At 38.9% G+C, this 18,517-nt stretch overlaps 2 protein-coding genes across 16 annotated transcripts in view; one reads left to right on the top strand and one right to left on the bottom strand.

Moving 5' to 3' along the window:
• The window catches only part of SLTM (SAFB like transcription modulator), an 81,026-nt gene extending 79,627 nt beyond the window's left edge, over nucleotides 1–1,399 (bottom strand). For 12 of the 15 annotated variants that reach the window (XM_058737555.1, XM_058737557.1, XM_058737563.1 and 9 more), the window contains exons 1-2: nucleotides 1,137–1,398; nucleotides 83–170 (exon numbers count right to left, since the gene is read on the bottom strand). In XM_058737555.1, coding sequence (XP_058593538.1) covers nucleotides 83–170; nucleotides 1,137–1,298 — 250 coding nt within the window. In that variant the 5' untranslated portion in view covers nucleotides 1,299–1,398. Of the gene's footprint in view, nucleotides 1–82; nucleotides 171–1,136 lie in introns of all 15 variants that reach the window. The other 3 variants (XM_058737558.1, XM_058737561.1, XM_058737560.1) reach the window with 1 other exon arrangement.
• A 668-nt stretch (nucleotides 1,400–2,067) lies between these two features.
• RNF111 (ring finger protein 111) overlaps nucleotides 2,068–18,517 on the top strand; it is a 122,090-nt gene continuing 105,640 nt past the window's right edge. Inside the window, exon 1 of the mRNA XM_058737577.1 lies at nucleotides 2,068–2,200. The gene's annotated coding sequence lies outside the window, so the exon portion shown is untranslated. The remainder of the gene's footprint in view (nucleotides 2,201–18,517) is intronic.

The following is an 18,517-nucleotide window of genomic DNA, read 5'->3' as shown; positions in this document are numbered from 1 at the left end:
TAAACAGGGCAAGTGGCACAAGAGCAGAGGCAAGTTATATAACCAAAATATATTTTAAAATATGTTCATAACTCGTAACAACCTTTGCCTTTGGTTGGTTTCTTGTTTGGAGTATCAGTTGAAACAGTTAATTCAATATTATCTGGATCGCCTCCTTCCTCTTCAATAGCCTACATTAGAAAGAGAAGTTAATATGCTACACAATCTATCTAAACTTATTTTATAAAAACGAAAAAAAATTAGCAAACCTCAAGCCTGAAGACATTAGAATTGCCAGTCATTTCATAAACCGACTTCAAAAAAGAGCAATTAAACTACACGAGTGTGAGAAACTTTCACGGGGAAATACCATTAGGTACCAAAATCACAAGGAGTTTTAAATTCTACCGAGTCGAGATAATTAAATATCACATATTATCATACTGAACAAAAGTCTAAATATTCTCAACTGCAGAAAAGTTGCTAGCTATGAAAGTATATAACTAAAAAGAGCTCTCCTAATTTCTATAATCCAGCCTTATTTCTCCTGTACTACCATTCCACCGCTCACTCAAACCAGAAAGATAATCAGGGATGAAAAAGCAGATTACTGCTCTGATGCAAAAACTGAAAACCCAGCGAAAAACAAACCCTCTCCCTGACCCACCCCTCAACTCCCACTACCAATTCCCCCCACAAGATGGGGAGGAAACGGTTGGGCACAATTAAACGGTAACTTCGCAGAAGTCACCAAAGTAACCAGTCCCTCCGAGGCCAAGAAATGCACGCGCTCACTACCGCCAAAGACTGGGGACCGAGCGCCTCCCGGGTCTCCACGATCGCCCTTGGGAGGCCGCGCCGGCCGTCCGCAGCCCTCGTAGCCTGGCGGGGACGTCCCGGAGGAGACAGGGGCGCGCACGGCTGCGACGGCCGGTCCCGGACGCCTCGCGGGCCCCTCGCAGGCCCAGCCCGGCTTGCGGGGGCGGGGGCGCCGCGGGAGGGTCCTCACCCTCCCCGCGCGCGCGGGCGCCGCCCGGGGCCTCTTCACCGCGCCGCCCCGCGGGTCCCGGCGGCTGCCGGCGGCCGGGGGCTGCGGCGGAAGTGGGGGCTCCGAGGCGCGGCCTAAGCTCCCCTTCCCGGACCTCGCCGGGCCTCACCTGCTTGAGTCGGGAGACGAGTACGGTCTTCACTCCGGTGATGTCTAAGTTCCGCCGCTTCAGCTCGGACTTGAGATCGATGACCCGCAGATCAGTGATCTTTTTACCTTCCGCCTGACCCGAGGCGGCCGAGGCTGCCACAGCACCGGTAGCGGCAGCCATTTTAGAAGAGCAGCGCGCTGCCGAGGCAGCGAGTGGGCTGCAGGGCGGCGGCAGCAGCGCCAACTTCGACCCAGGCCTCAGCGGCCGCCGGCGCCGCGCAGCGCTGCGCACAATGAGCCGCTGGCCCCGCCCCCTGTCCGCCACCCCAGCGCAACCTGCAGCCGCAGCCAGCACCCGGATGACGGGCGCGCGTGCGCACTGGCGCAGGGGACGGCGTCCGGCGCGCTCCTCAGAGCCGGCCGCGGCCACCTGGGCGGCGCGACCCCTTGCGTGGGCCGGGAGGTCAGGCACGTCCAACCGCACCAACGTCCGCTGCGCCGCGGTTCTCCCGCCTCTTCGTTAGCCATTTTCTGGCAGCGTCTGGAGACTTGAGCAACAATAGTGTCAGGCACTTCGCGGCATAGATAGTTCGCGTGTTACTCAACACAGACCGAGAGGCGTGTGCGCGCCCTGAACCTCCTCCAGAGAGATACTTTTATCAGACCTGCTGAATAATCGAAAAAAAATGGGGCCAGTGTGCACTAAAGAACTAGGCTCCCCGAGTTCCATTCAAAAGACCGGAAAGAAACCGCGGGGCAGTTTTGGAAAATAAAGAACATAGAGGGCTCTGAGGGTGGCCTGGGTGACAGGTCCCACTAACTGGCTCGGGAGGAAACATGACTTCAGCCCCGGGAGGCTTCGTTTGTTTCAGGGCTGCCCTACTCACTAGAAAATCAGGACAACTTCCCCTCTGCGTTGGCCTCAGGTTACCGTCCTCTCCGGTGGACCTGAGGGCTCAACACCAAAGTGATCACCGAGTGAGGAAGTTAGTTTATAAGTACGCGTGGCCATTCTCATACAGTCCCCGCCAAATTGGGGATCCCAAGAGCAATCACCATCTTATGAGGGACCGGCCTGTACAAGTGAGTACCTCTTTGTAACTTTAGTCAGTGTTTACCATCAAAGCATAAGCAGGTGTGGAATAAAACTGTTCTATACATTCCACACACTGATTATGACGCACAAGGACTTTTACTGGCATTTTCTGGTTTTAAAACTTAAATTGACGAGGTCTGTCTCACTTTATGTTGTTTTTCTCTGGTTGACTAAACAAAAAGGAGAAAAACTGGACATCATAAAATAATACTTGACATTCGGGTAGTTCTTACCAGTCTATAATGCGCTTTGACATGCAACAACCCTCTTAATCCTTCCGAATTCCGCGGGGTGAAATCTATGCGAGGCTTAGGGAGATTAAATGGCTTGTGCGTGTTCGCATAGCTGGTATGTGGCCGAACCGGTGCTCAAATCCAGGTCTCCTGATTCCAAGTCCAGTTCTGTCTCTCGTACAGCTTGATTCACAGTCACAGAATTTTAGAACTCAAAGGATCTTTAGAAATCTGGCACAATTCTCAGTTCTCTCTCAATAAAGATTTTAAGAAAGTTACCTAGGTGCCCACCGCTAATCATTGGCCAAATGGACACTAAACCTAAGATCTCATTCCAGTGTCTTTCCCACTAACCTCCCCTGCTCCCACCTTTTGTGAATACTTGTACAGAGGGGTTGTACTAAGCAAAAGCTAATGTGATAGTTAAAGTAAATAAGTCTTTAAAAAAATTAATAATGGAATTATCTTAAAATGGAGATCTATGCCTTCTGATCTGATGCACTTGGGAAGGACACATCACCTGCCCAAATGCCAAGAATGTTTAACCTGAATCTCATCGTGACAAAACAATTAGACAGTTGTGGGACATTCAACAAAATAAAAGCTCTAGATTCCTCAAAAAGCAGTATCTTAAAAGTGAAAGTAGGAAATAAGACTAAAGGGATTTGATAAATTTTGTCTGTGATTGTTGTTTGGGTTCTGGATCAAAAAAGCTACTAAATGAACAATTGGGAAATTGGGGACAGTTGGGAAATTTATATAGTAGACTGTGTTATTGTGCCAATATTAAATATCTGGAGTGTTAAATCGTGGGTATGTTGAATGTCTTAGTCCTTAGAAGATACTTGCTGAGGTTCTTAGATGTGAAGAAGTATCTTTCTATCTGCAATTTACTTTCAAATGGTTGCGGGAGAAAACAAATGTAGCGATGTGTTACAAATCACTGAACTCAATGTAGCAAACTGTTAATAATTAGGGAAACAAATGTAGCAAAAATGTTAATAATTAGGAAAGGTAAATGAAAGGTATAAAGTTGTTAATAGTACACTGTTTAAATTATTTTTATAAGTTTGAAGTTATTTATAGACAATACATAAATCTAATTTTTTGTAATAGAAAATAAAATGGAGGAAAAATATTTTTGCACTTTTAACATATAGAATATTTAATTTTGTCATTAAACGTATGATTTTTGGTTTTTGAAATTACTTTCTAAATAGTTCATCTTTATTTTTTTATGTTTATTTACTTGAGAGAGAGAGAGAGAGAGAGAGAGAGAGAGAGAGAGAAAGAGAAAAAGAGAATCCCAAGCAGGCTCTGCGCTATCAGCGCAGTGCCCAATGTGGGGCTTCAGCTGAGGAACTGTGAAATCATGACCTGGGCCGTAAATCAAGAGTTGGAATTTAACTGACTGAGCCACTTAAGTGCCCCTAAATAATTCACTTTAAATGGATGTTTCTTTAGTATGATGTATTTTTTTTTCAGTCTTGATCTCTAATGAAATATACTTATATGAAGGAATATGGTGCACTTATTTCTGCATCAAGAACACTACTTAAGGGGCACCTGGGTGGCTCAGTCAGTTGAGCATCCAACTTCATTTTGGCTCAGGTCATCATCTCACAGTTCGTGGGATGGAGCCCTCCATCCAGCTCTGCCCCGACAGCACTGAGCCTGCTTGGGATTCCCTCTCTCTGTCTCTCTCTGCCCCTTACCAGCTCACACTTTCTCTCAAAATAAACATTTAAAAAAAGAAGTAGAAGAACACTACTTAAAAGGTAATAATAACATATTTTATTACCATTTATCAAATTCTTTTGCACTCATTATGGGTTTTGTTTTCATATAAGCTCATCTTTTAAGAAACATCTATTAAGGGGCGCCTGGGTGGCTCAGTCAGTTAAGCGTCCGACTTTGGCTCAGATCACAATCTCATGGTTCATGGGTTCGAGCCCCGCATCAGGCTCTGTGCTGACAGCTCAGAGCCTGGAGCCTGCTTTGGATTCTGTGTCTCCCTCTCTCTCTGACCCTCCCCTGTTCATGCTCTGTCTCTCTGTCTCAAAAATAAATAAACATTAAAAACATTTAAAAAAAGAAATACATATTGAATATTTGCTATCTGCCAAGCATGGCAGACTCTAGGAAAATAATGATTACCTAGTCTCTCTTGTTCACCATTGTATGGGCTCCTAACACAGTGTAGACACTCAGTAATAAATTGCTTGAAGGAAAATAGGTACAGTGCTCTGAGAACCTATTATAGAAAAATTTAACCCTTATAGGGGTAGATAGAATGATTTTATTTTATGGAAGCATAACCTGAGATTCAAAATGTCAATAACTAGTCCAAGAGTGTAAAGTTAGTAAAAGGAAGATTCAGGATGATTTCAAATCCACTGCAATTTTTTTATTATAACATCTTATTTTCCACCAAAGTTTATTTCCATTCCCAAAGAGAATTTTCTTCCTTCCTCCTAATGCTAAGCTCCAATTATTACTGTTCATTCTGTTTTTTTTTTGTTGTTGTTTTGTTTTGTTTGTTTCTTTGTGGAGAGAACTTAGTCTCTGCTTATCATCCTCCTGGCCAATATCATTTTTTTTTTACCCTCACTTTCAAGTAGGCTTTAAAATCTTTCTCATCTTGAAATATCTTTGCTTGGGGCGCCTGGGTGGCTCAGTCGGTTGGGTGTCCGACTTCAGCTCAGGTCATGATCTCGCGGTCCGTGAGTTCGAGCCCCGCATCAGGCTCTGTGCTGACAGCTCGGAGCCTGGAGCCTGCTTCCGATTCTGTGTCTCCCTCTCTCTGGCCCTCCCCCACTCACGCTTTGTCTCACTCTTTCTCTCAGAAATAAATAAACATTAAAAAAAAAAATCTTTGCTTGACCGAGATATTTAGTGTTGACAGCTGTTGAATTGTTGCTGTGTCCTTCTCTTAATGGAAAGTGTATAGCTTCTGGTAATGACAGAAGAGGTAAGTCAGATAAATACCCCCTCTGAAAATAACAAAAATGCTCGACAAAATATAAAGTTCAAATCTTCTATTTTCTTACTGACTTTCTGTCTCTTGTTACATTAATTATTGTGAGAGATGTGTTAAGAATTTCACAAGATAGTATATAATGAGTCACTCTTTACAACCCCAGTGCAGCTTTCTGCCCATGGGCCCTGTCTCATGGTTTAATAAAATCACCTTTTTGCACACACAAAACAAAATTCACAAGAATGTGGATTTGTTTGTGGAACCATCAAATGTGACTTTATGTATTTTAATGTTTATTTATTTTTGAGAGAGACAGAGACAGAGTGTGAGTGTGGGAGGGGCAGAGAGAGAGGGAGACCCAGAATCTGAAGAACAATCCAGGCTCCAAGCTGTCAGCACAGAGCCTGATGCAAGGCCCGAACCCACAAACTGTGAGATCATGACCTGAGTGGAAGTAGGATGCTCAACCAAGTGAGCCACCCAGGTGCCCCTGACTTTATGTAATTTAAGACTTTATTAGATACATACAAATATGCAATTCTTACACCTTCATCACTAGTTAAGTGAGCCTTTTATCTTTAGTGGTTTTTATTTTGCTTAAATGCTATACCAGATTTCTCTTGGTTAGTGTTTACAAAGTGTGTCTTTTTCCAAACTTTTGCCTTTAATCTTTTTGCATATTTTTAAAATGTGTTTTTCTAAGTAACATACAGTTGTTGTTGTTGTTGTTTTTAATCTAGACTGGCAATTATTTACCTGAAATATTTCATCCATTAATATTTAATGTGATTACTTTTAGGTTTTTGGTGTATTAAGGTTCAGAGAAACAGAACCAGTAGGAGAATATCTGTGTGTGTGTGTGTGTGTGTGTGTGTGTGTGTGTGTGTGTGTGTGTTTGAGTGTATGTGTAGAGAGAGAAAGAGAGGGAGATTATATATATGTATGTACATATATATATATATATAATCTCACACAATGATGGAGGCTAAGGAATCCCAAGATATTCCATCTGCAATCTGGAGTTGTGTCTTCGTGCGTGGATTTTAAAAATGTATCCTACTTGGGTTTTGTTGAATGTCTTGAATCTATGGATCAAGATTTCCTGGCCTTATTCCCAGGAAAGTCCATGGTATAATTCCAACCCAAGTGTGAAGGCCTGAGGACCAGGGGAGCCAGTGGTGTAAATTCCAGCCCAAAGCATAAGACTGTTGTCTCAGCTCAATGATTTTTTTAAAACATTTTTGTTTATTTTTGTGAGAGACAGAGCGCCAGAGGGGGAGGGGTAGAGAGGGAGACACAGAATCCCAAGCAGGGTCCAGGCTCTAATCTGCCAGCACAGAGCCCAACGTGGGGCTCGAACCCACAAACCGTGAGATCATGACCTGAGCCAAAGTCAGACGCTCAACCGACCGAACCACCCAGGCACCCCCCAACTCAGTGATTTGAGGGCCATTCTTCAGGATTGTCTCTCCTTAAAGATAATATTAAGAGAATATTATCATGACCTTGGACTAGGAAAAAAAATATGAGGACACAAAAAGCACTGACTACAAAGGAAAAAATTGATACATTTGGCTACATTAAAATTAAGAATTTTTGCTCATCAGAAGTTACCATTAAGAGAATAGAAGGCAAGACATGGAGTGGGAGATATTTGTAACACATAAAACAAATTCTGAGTTCATAACCAGAATCTACAAAGAACTCCTACACATTAAGAAACCAATTAAGTAGGAAAAAAATAGTCAAGTCTTGAAAACATACTTCACCAAAAAGTCAAATGGCATAAACACACACACACACACACACACACACACACACACACACACACACACACACAAAGTGATCAATCTCATTAGTAATCAGGAGATTATGTATTGACAGTGATATCTCTTTATATTCCAGTATGGTGCCTAAATCAGAGAGACTGATAATACCAAGTGTTGGCGAAGATATACAGTAATTGGAACTGAGAGTAAGTGAGAGTACAAATGGATACAACTACTTTAGAAAACAGTTTAGAGGGGCGCCTGGGTGGCTCGGTCGGTTAAGCGTCCGACTTCGGCTCAGGTCATGATCTCACGGTCCGTGGGTTCGAGCCCCGCGTCGGGCTCCGGGCTGACAGCTCAGAGCCTGGAGCCTGTTTCAGATTCTGTGTCTCCCTCTCTCTGTGACCCTCCCCTGTTCATGCTCTGTCTCTCTCTATCTCAAAAATAAATAAATGTTAAAAAAAAAAAAAAGAAAAAGAAAACAGTTTAGAATTATCTAACAAATTTACAGAATCACATATCCTTTGACAGAGATATATCTTAAGTATAGAACAAGAAATACATGTGAAACAAATACACATAGCAGCAGAATTTGTAATAGCCTCAAACTAGAAATCCAACAAATACCAAATTAAAAGTAGAATGGGTAAATAAACTGTAGCATATTCATACAAAGCAATACTATAAAATAATTGAGGCTCCTGGCTGGTTCAGTTGGTAGATCATGTGACTCTTGATCCCAGGGTCATGGGTTTGAGCCTCATATTGGGCATGGAGCCTACTTAAAATAAAAAAATGCAAGGGGTGCCTGAGTAGCTCAATCGGTTGAGCATCTGACTTCAGCTCAGGTCATGATCTTGTAGTTCTTGGGTTCAAGCCCTGAGTCAGGTTCTGTGCTGACTGCTGACAGCTCAGAGCATGGAGCCTGCTTTGGATTCTATCTCTCTCTCTCTCAAAAATAAATAAACATTAAAAAATTTTTAAATACAATAATTATCACAAAGTAATTATATAGCTTCATGCAACAATCTGAATAAATCCAACAAAAATGATGTTGGAATAAATCAAACATAAAATACATACTGTACCATTTCAAACACAATATAAATATGGGCAAAACTATGTTGTTTAGAAATATATACTGAAATGGTAAAACTATATATAAAGGAAATCAAGGAAGTCACTGCCAGAAAAGTCGAGAAGGTGCTTAGGTTTAAACAATAGGTATGGGTTGTGATTGGGAAGAGTTGTACATGACTTCTCAAATGCTAACAATATTCTATTTCTTGATTCAGGTGGTAGTTCTATGGATGCCCACCTTATAATAATTTTTAAATCTGTATATTTATGTTTTCCAAAATTTCTATATGTAGATTATATTCATGAAAAAGAGATTAGAAATTGAAAGCATGGGCTTTAGGGCCATATTAGCATAGATTCACATTCTACTTTTGAGGTTTATAGATGTATCTTCTTATCTTGAAAAAAAGGAAATACTGTGTATCTCCAAGTCTGATTTTGAGAATTAAATAACTTATGTAAAATTATATACCATATAACAAGTGCCCAGCCATTGTTCTTATTTTCTTTTTGTATCCATTAAACCCATGCTATAAAATGAATATTAAAAAACAATAGCAATAGTGGGCACTTGGGTGGTTCATTTGGTTCAGTGTCTGACTCTTGGTTTTGGCTCATGGTCATAATCAGTTCATGAGTTCCAGCCCCGTTTCAGGTTCTTTGCTGACAGCTAGGAGCCCACTTGGAATTCTCTCTAACTCTCTCTCTGCCCCTCCTCCCATTCTCATTCTCTCTCTCTTAAAAATATATGAACTTAAAAGAATAGCTTCATATATGCAAACAAAGGCCAAATAGAACACTTGGTAGAATTTCTTCACCCTATAAAAGAAAATACTTAAGTTTAAACAACACAAGAAATATCCAATACATATATGAGGAAAATTATAAACCACTTTTGAAAGATTCAAAAGCTGACTTAAATAGATACACCACATTTTCTGAATAAAAGGTTTGACATCATAAAGATGTCAAGTTTATACCGTATCATTTCCTGTACTATCAAATCCTTTTTTCTGGGACATGGCAAGTTGATTAAAAAGTTAATTTTGAAAAAGAAACAAGCAAGAATCACCTAGAAAACCTGAAAAAGAACACCAATGATTAGGTGAGCTAGGCCTACCAGATATTAAAACATAAAATACTTATAGTTAAAATAATTGGTATTGACTAATGAGTAGACAAACAGACCAATCTAAAGAGCAGAAATCCACAAACAGGCTGAGTTCCATAAGGAAATTTAGGAAATTGAAAAAGATTTAAGCAGCACCTCAAAAGTTGAGATTGCTGTGGCACCTAGATGGCTCAGTCGGTTAAGCGTCCGACTTTGACTTGTGATCTCACGGTTTGCAGAACCACAAATCTCCGCATCGGGCTCTGTGCTGATACCTCAGAGCCTGGAGCTTGCTCTCCCTCTCTCTCTGTGTCTCCCTCTCTCTCTGCCTCTCTCCCGCTTGCCCTATGTCTCCTCTCTCTCTCTCTCTCTCTCTCAAAAATAAATAAACATTATAAAAAGTCAAATATCTCCCTCATACCACTCCTTTATAGTCACACTCACTCCTTTCCCCCACCCACACAACTCTAACCCCTGGCAACCACTAGTTCTCCACTAATTTTTTCTCTTGAAGAATGCTACGTAAACGGAATTATACAATATGTGACCCATTGAAAATATCTTTTTTTTTTTTTTACTCCACATAAGCCCCTTGAGATCCCACCTGTTGCGTATATTAACAGTATGTTCCATTTTATTGTTGAGTAGTATTCCATCATACCAATATACCACAGTTGGTTTTTGTGTGGACTTAAGTCATTTCTCTGGGGCAAATGCCCAGGAGTGTGAATGGCATGTCAAAAACAAAAGCTTAGTATCCCTAATATAAAAAAGAGCTTCCAAAAGTAGAGAACAAAAAGCCATGTTTATTTTTTAATAAGCTGCCAAACTCTTCTAGTGTGGCTTTACCATTTTATGTTTCCACCAGCAATTTATGAGACATCTGGATTTCCCACATTCTTGCCAGTGTTTGGTACTTTTACTTTTTAATATTTTAGCTATTTTAATAGGTATGTAATGATGTCTGATCAAAAGTTGGGATTTTTAATAACTAAAGTGAATCAATTTCTAGCACCATGGTAAATCCCAAATGGATTAGATATTTTAATATAAAAGATGAGATCATACAGGTCCTGGAAGAGAGCACTGGTGAATTCCCAGTTGCTGGTAACCATTGATCCAACTTCTGTCTCTATAGTTTTGCCATTTGCAGTTTGCCATATAAATGGAATCATATGGAATGAAGCCTTTTGTTTCTGGTTTATTTTACATGGCTTAATGCTGTTGAAATCCATCTATGTTCTTGTATATACTATTACTTCCTTTTGTCCAATGGCTGAGTAGTATTCCACTCTATGGTTGTACCACAATTTGTTTATTCATTAACCAGTTGATGGACATTTGAGGTGTTTTTAATGTTACCATTATGAATAAGGCAACTGTAAATATTAACATACAGGTACTTGTGTAGACATATGTATTTATTTCGGGGGAGAGTGGATACCTAAAAAGGGTAGTATGTTAAATATACTTGTATATTTAACTTCAGGAGAAAGTTCCAAACTGTTTTCTTGATATGCTATTTTGCATTCCCAGCAGCACTATCTGAGGGTTGCAGTTGCTCCAAATCCTTATTAGCATTTAATATGATCGGTCTATTATATTTTGACCATTTTAGTAGATATGTAGTGTTATTGTCTTCATTTGCATTTCTATAATAACTAATAACTTTGGTCATGTTTTCATGTGTTAATTTGCCATCTGTATGTGAGGAGATGTCTGTTCCAATCTTTTGCTCATTTAAAAAATTGAGTTGTCTCATTATTACTGGGTTTTAAGTTTTTTTTTATATAGTATGCATATAAATCCTTTTTTAAAATGTTTGATGTTTATTTTTGAGAGAGAGAGAGAGAGAGAGAGAAAGTGAGAGAGAATGGGGGAGGGACAGAGAGAGAGAGGGAGACACATTATCTAAAGTAGGTTCCAGACTCTGAGGTCCAACCTGTCAGTCCAGAGCTTGATGCAGGGCTCTAACTCATGAATCGTGAGATCATGACCTCAGCTGAAGTTGGACGCTTAACCAACTGAGCCACCCAGCTGTGCCTGTAAGTCCTTTTTTATATATGTGTCTTCTGAATATTTTCTCTTGGTCTCTACATTATACTATCATTTTATTAGAGGTGCTTTTAAATAGCAGGACTTTTAAACTGTGAGGATGTCCAGTCTATCATTTTTTTCATGATTCATGCTTTTTGCATCTTAGTAAGAAATATTTGGCTAACCCAAAGTCCCCAAAATTTTTTCTGATGTTTTCTTCTAAAAGTATTAAGGTTTTTGCAGCCACTCTGGAAAACAATATGGAGATTTTTCAAAAACTAAAAATAGAACTACCCTATAATCCAGCAATTGCACTACTAGGTATTTATCCAAGGGATACAGGTGTGCTGTTTCGAAGGGACACATGCACCCCAATGTTTATAGCAGCACTATTGACAGTAGCCAAGTATCAAAAGAGTCCAAATGTCCACTGATGGATGAATGGTTAAAGAAGGAGTGGTATATATATACAATGGAGTATTACTCAGCAATCAAAAATAATGAAATCTTGCCACATGCAACTACGTGGATGGAACTGGAGGGTATTATGCTAAGTGAAATTAGTCAGAGAAAGACAAATATCATATGACTTCACTCATATGAGGACTTTAAGAGACAAAACAGATGAACATAAGGGAAAGGAAGCAAAAATCATAAAAACAGGGAGGGGGACAAAACATAAGAGACTCATAAATATGGAGAACAGAGGGTTACTGAAAGGGGGGTAGGAGGGGGGATGGGCTAAATGGGTAAGGGGCACTAAGGAATCTACTCCTGAAATCATTGTTGCACTCTATGCTAACTAATTTGGATGTAAATTTTTTAAAAATAAAACTTAAAATGCTAAAATAAATAGCTGAGCTGGGAGAAAAAAATTAAACACACACACAAATAAAGGTCATCCAAAACTCAAAAAAAAAAAAGTATTAAGGTTTTTTTTTCAGGTTTTAAATAAGTAATCTCTATACCCAACATAGGGCTCAAACTCACAACCTTGAGATCAAAAGTTGCAATCTCCACCAACTAAGCCATCCATGCGCCCCCTCCAAACGTATTAATTTTTAATTCTTAAGCCTCTGATTCATTTTGAGTTAATTTTTATATGGTGTCAGGTAACAGTCAAAATTTATTTTAACGCATGTGGAAGTATAATTGTCTCATCACCATTTGTTGAAAAAACTATTCTTCTTGAATTATCTTGGCAACATTATTGAAACTCAATTGATCTATTTCTGGACACTGTTGTGCTCCATTAGCTGTGTCTATCCTTATAGGATTGCCACACGGTCTTGATTACTGTAACCTTGTAATAACTCTTGAAATTATTGTGAGTCTCCAAATTTGTTCTCCTTTTTGAAAATCATTTTGCTGGGGTGCCTGGGTGGCTCAGTCGGTTAAGTGTCTGACTTCACCTGAGGTCATGATCTCACGGTCTGTGAGTTTGAGCCCCGCGTCAGGCTCTGTGCTGACAGCTCAGAGCCTGGAGTCTGCTTCGGATTCTGTGTCTCCCTCCCTCTGCTCCTCCCCTGCTCATGCTGTGTCTCTCTCCTTCAAAAATAAATAAAAACATTAAAAATAAAAAAAGAAAATCATTTTGCTATTTGAGATCCTTTACATTTCCATATAAATTTAAGAATCAGTTTTTCCATTACTACAAAAGGTCTTACAGGATTTTAATTGGAATTGTGTTGAAACTAAAGATCAATTCAGAGAGAATTAACATCTTAACAATATTGCCTTCCCAAACATATACATGATATTCTCTCTCCATTTAGTTCAATCTTTCTTTACTGTCTCTCAGCAATGGGTAATAACCTTCAAAATATAAATATTGCATATATTTTGTTTGATTTCATCACAAATATTCATGTTTTTGATGCCTTTGTAAATGGTATGATTTTCTTTTTTTTTTAAGTTTATTCATTTTTGAGAGAGAGAGAGAGACAGCATGAGTGGGGGAGGGACAGAGAGATAGATAGAGAGAGAGAGAGAGAGAGAGAGAGAGAGAATCCCAAGCAGGCTCCATGTCATCAGCATAGAGCCCAATGCAGGGCTCAAACTTACAAAACCATGAGATCATGACCTCAGCTGAAACCAAGAGTTGGAGACTTAACCAACTGAGCCATCCAGGCACCCCAATGGTATGATTTCCTAATTATATTTTTCTTCTTATTTATTTATTAAAAAATGTTTAATGTTTATTTTTGAAAGAGAGAGAGCATGCAAGCAAGGGAGGGACAGAGAGAGAGGGAGACACAGAATTGGAAGGGGGCTCCAGGATCTGAGCTGTCAGAACAGAGCCCACTGCGGGGCTCCAGCTCACAAACTGGGAGATCATGATCTGAGCTGAACCCGGATGCATAGCCAACTGAGACACCCAGGCGCTCCAATTTCATTTTTCAATTATTTGTCATTAGTATACAGAAAACAATAGATTATGGCATGTTGGTCTTGTGTCCTGATACCTTTTGAAAGTTACATGTGATAGCAATATTTTTTTAGATTCTTTTTTTTGTTTTCTAGTTAGACAATAACTCTTTTTTTCCATTCCATATGACTTTCATTTCTCTCTTTATCTCTCTCTCTCTCTCTTCTCCCTTATTTCACTAACTCGGACCTTAGAGTGATGGTGTATAGATGTGGTGTGAACATATATTCTTACACTGTTCCAGTTCTTAAGAGGAAAGCATTTGGTCTTTCTTTTTTTTTTTTTTTTTTTTTTTTAATTTTTTTTTCAACGTTTTTTATTTATTTTTGGGACAGAGAGAGACAGAGCATGAACGGGGGAGGGGCAGAGAGAGAGGGAGACACAGAATCGGAAACAGGCTCCAGGCTCCGAGCCGTCAGCCCAGAGCCCGACGCGGGGCTCGAACTCACGGACCGCGAGATCATGACCTGGCTGAAGTCGGACGCTTAACCGACTGCGCCACCCAGGCGCCCCAGCATTTGGTCTTTCAATGCAAGTATGAGTTAGCTATCGTTTTTTCATAGATGCTCTTTATCAAGTTGAGGAACTCCCCCTTCTGTTCATAGTTTACTTACAATTGTTATCATAATTGGATTTTGAATTTTGTTAAATCATTATTCCATATTTATTGAGATGATCACTTATTTTTTCTTTTTTGGTCTTTGATATGGTTAATTATATTCATTGATTTTTGGATATTGAGTCAACCTTGTATTCTTGTGATAAACTCCAATTGGAAAATTAAATTTTTCCTTAAAATTGCTTTTGTTCCAGAAGTTATGTATTATCCTTTTAAAGAGTGTGGGGTTATATTAATTTTATTGTTAGAGTTTTTCTTTAAGTTTCTGTAAGTTTTTCTTTAACCAAACTTCACCCTCAATGTGTGGCTCAAACTCACAACCCTGAGATTAAGAGTCATGAGCCAGGTACATGCCTCATTGTTAGGAATTTTTGAATCTATTTTTATGGGGCATAAGGTTTTCTTATGATGTTTTTTTCTACTTTCTGTGTTAAGGTAACGCTGACCCCATGAAATGATTTGGGAAATGTTCCTTTCTCTTCTATTTTTGCTAAAGTACATGTAGAATTAGTATCATGTTTTCTTTAAATGTTAGGCAGAGTTCCTCATTGAAGTGCTCCAAATCTAGAATTTTCCTGTGGGATGTTTTTAAGTACAGAATCAATTTCTTCAAGGTGTATGGCTCTTCAACTAATTTATTTCTTCTTGAGTGAGCTTTGGTAATTTGTGTTTTTTGAGGAATTTGTCCCTTTCACTAAGTTATCAAAAATATTGCCATAAAGTTGTTCCCGGTGGAAAGAAAATTTTTGTTTTTCTAAGAGATAAGTTAATATATAGGAAAGTGCTTTTTTTCCTCATAACAGTTTAGGTTGGCATGGAGATTAAAAGTTTGTTAACTTGTGTTGTCAAAAATGTGTTGTTAGTATATCCTCATGCATTGCTGATTGGAGTGTAAATTGACCTGTCTGGAGATCAATTTGAAAACATATAACAAAATTACAATGCACAGACCTTTTGGCCCAGAAATTCTACTCATAGGTAATAATGTATTCTTGTAGGTAATAACATACTTATAAGAAATAACATATGTACTGAGTTATTTACTGCATTATTTACAATAGCAAAATTGATGGAAATAAAGACACATCAATGGTATGGTTATATAGCAGAATGTTCTGTACATATTAATAAGAATGATGGATCAATACACATACTGCTGTGGAAATATCTATAGAATCTATCTTAAAAATCAAATGGAACTAGACATCAGAAGATAGTTTGAATGGTAAGCTTTCATTTGTAAAGGAAAAATAATATGTATAATTATGCATATAAACATATAGACAGATCTGGAAGGCTACAAAAGAAACGGTTAATGGTTGCTTCATTGAGGTGTAATGTTTTAGTCTCTTTGGGCTGCTATAAGAAAACCACCATAGACTGAGTGGCTAATAAAGAACAGAAATACTTATCTCATAGTTCTGTAGGCTCAGAAGTCCAAGATGAAGGGGCCAACAGATTCAGTGTTTGGCGAGGACAGAAAGGACGAAGAGAACTCTCTAGAGCCTCTTTTACAAGAGCACTAATCTTATTTGTGAGGACTATGAATACATATGAATTGTGGGGGTTGGGGTGGGTGGGAGGGGGGACACAAACATCCAATCTACAGCAAATCTACATGCCATTTAAAATATACAATTAAATGATTTTTAGTAAATTGACAAGTTGTGCAACCATCCTCACAATCCAGTTTTAGAACATTTCTTTTACACCAGAATAATCCCTCATGCCTGTTTGCAATCACCCTTGTTCTGACATCCAGCCCTAGGCAACCACTAATATACTTTATATTTCTAGAGATTTGCCTTTCCTAGACATTTCATGTAAATGAATTATACAACATGTGTATGCATCTAGCTTCTTTGACGTTTATCCATTTTGTAGCTTGTATCAGTTGTTCTTTATATTGCTGACAATGTTCCATCATACAGATATAAACATTATGGTCTCTCCACACTAGTTGATAGACATTTGGATTGTTTCCACTTTGAACTATTATGAACAATGCTGCTATGAACATTTATGTATAAGTCTTTGTGTGGACTTGTTTTCATTTTCTTGGATAGACATCTAGGAGTGGAATTGCTGGGCTTTGTTGTAAATTTGTTTAATTTCTAAGAAACTGCCATAGTAGCTGTAGCATTTATATATTCATCAGCAACATATAAAGATTCTTTTTCTTCATATCTTTTCCAACACTTGTTATTGTCTCTTTTATTATAGCCATACCAGTGGGTATGAAAGGGTATTTTGTTGAAGTTTTAATTTGCATTTCCCTGATGACTAATATGTTGAGCGTCTTTCCATATGCTTGTTCCAGCCATTCATATATCTTCTTTTGTAAGATATCTACTCAAATCTTTGCTCACATACAGTTGGGTTGTTTGCAGATTTCTCTCTTTCTCTTTCTCTCTCTCTCTCTCTTTGAGAGAACAAACAGGAGAAAGGCAGAGGGAGAGAAAAGAGAGAGAATCTTAAGCAGGCTCCATACTCAGCACGGAGCCTGAAGTGGGGCTTAATTCACAGCCCTGGGATCATGACCTGAGCTGAAATCAAGACTCAGATGCACAAAGAACTAAGCCAATCAGGAGCCCCTGAGGGTTTCTTTTAAATTTCTATTACATTATTTCTATTTATTTTATATTTATATTTATATTTATAATTAAATTTGTATTAAATTTCTATTATATTATTAAATTTAAATTTCTATATATGCAATTTCTAATTATGTATCCATCTATTCTTGTTTATTTCTGTTTTATAATTTCTTATTTTTCATAAATAAATGTTACTTCTTCATTGATCTCTTTGAGGATATTCAATGTAATTATATTGTCTTTAGTTTTTTATTATGGAAAATTTCAAACATAGACAAAAGTAAAGAAAAAAGTATAGTGAACATTCATGAATTCATCACACAACTTAATATGTCTCTCATTTCTTTTATAGGGTTGATTCTCTAAAAAACCTTATCTTTGATTACTCAAGACATAGCTATTGAAACCCTTCTCACATATAACAGTTTTCCACACGTACATGGTAATGTTAGAATAGTAGCCCTTCTTTATGTCATGCAATAACTGATCTCTTTGTGACTAGTAGCAGTGTGTTCTAAAATCCATGGTCTTGGGGCACCTGGGTGGCTCAGTTGGTTGAGCATCTGACTTCGGCTCAGGTCATGATCTCACAGTTTGTGGGTTCGAGCCCTGCATGAGGCTCTGTGCTGACTGCTTGCTCAGAGCCTGGAGCCCGCTTCAGATTCTGTGTCTCCTTCTGTCTCTGCCCCTCCCCAGCTCATGCTTTGTCTCACTCTGATTCTCAAAAATAAATGAATGTAAAAAGAAAAAAATTTTTTTAAATCCATGGTCTTTGTCTTACCTAGCTTTTGGATTTCAGATAAGCTATACATACCAACATGGCAGGAGGGGATGATATGCAGGAGATTTTTCCTATAGAAGAACTCTCTTGCAAAGCTCTTGTCTTGACTTGGTGAGAGAGCACATGGCCCTAAACCTCCCAGAAGGTTTTTGTAGTAAGAGATTATGAGATAGTTTATTACCAGACTCACACTTTGATTTCTATACCAGCCTCCCTCTCATATGTTTACTTTTAGTTAAGCTGTTCACCTCCTTTCTTTTTTTATTAAGTTTGTTTGTGTGTTTATTTGTTTGTTTAAGTAGTCTCTACACCCAGCATGGGGCTGGAACTCACAACCCCAAAATTAAGAGTTGCATACTAGGAATACCTGGGTGGCTCAGTCGGTTGGGTGTCCGACTTTGGCTCAGGTCATGATATTGTGGTTTGTGAGTTTGAGCCCTGCATCAGGCTCTGTGCTGACACCTCAGAGCCTGGAGCCTGCTTAGAATTCTGTGTCTGCCTCTTTCTCTGCCCCTCCCTTGCTCACGCTCTGTCTCTCAAAAATAAATAAACATTAAAAAAAATGTTGCGTGCTCTACCAACTGAGCCAGCCAGGAACCCCAAGCTCACTCTTTCTTTTCTTTCCTTTCTTTTCTTTTCTTTTCTTTTCTTTTCTTTTCTTTTCTTTTC

The sequence above is a fragment of the Neofelis nebulosa genome, chromosome 7, assembly GCF_028018385.1.
Source record: "Neofelis nebulosa isolate mNeoNeb1 chromosome 7, mNeoNeb1.pri, whole genome shotgun sequence".
Classification (NCBI taxonomy): Eukaryota; Metazoa; Chordata; class Mammalia; order Carnivora; family Felidae; genus Neofelis; species Neofelis nebulosa.
The sequence above is the reverse complement of the archived record's forward strand: the minus strand, read 5'-3'. Positions and strand labels throughout refer to the sequence as shown.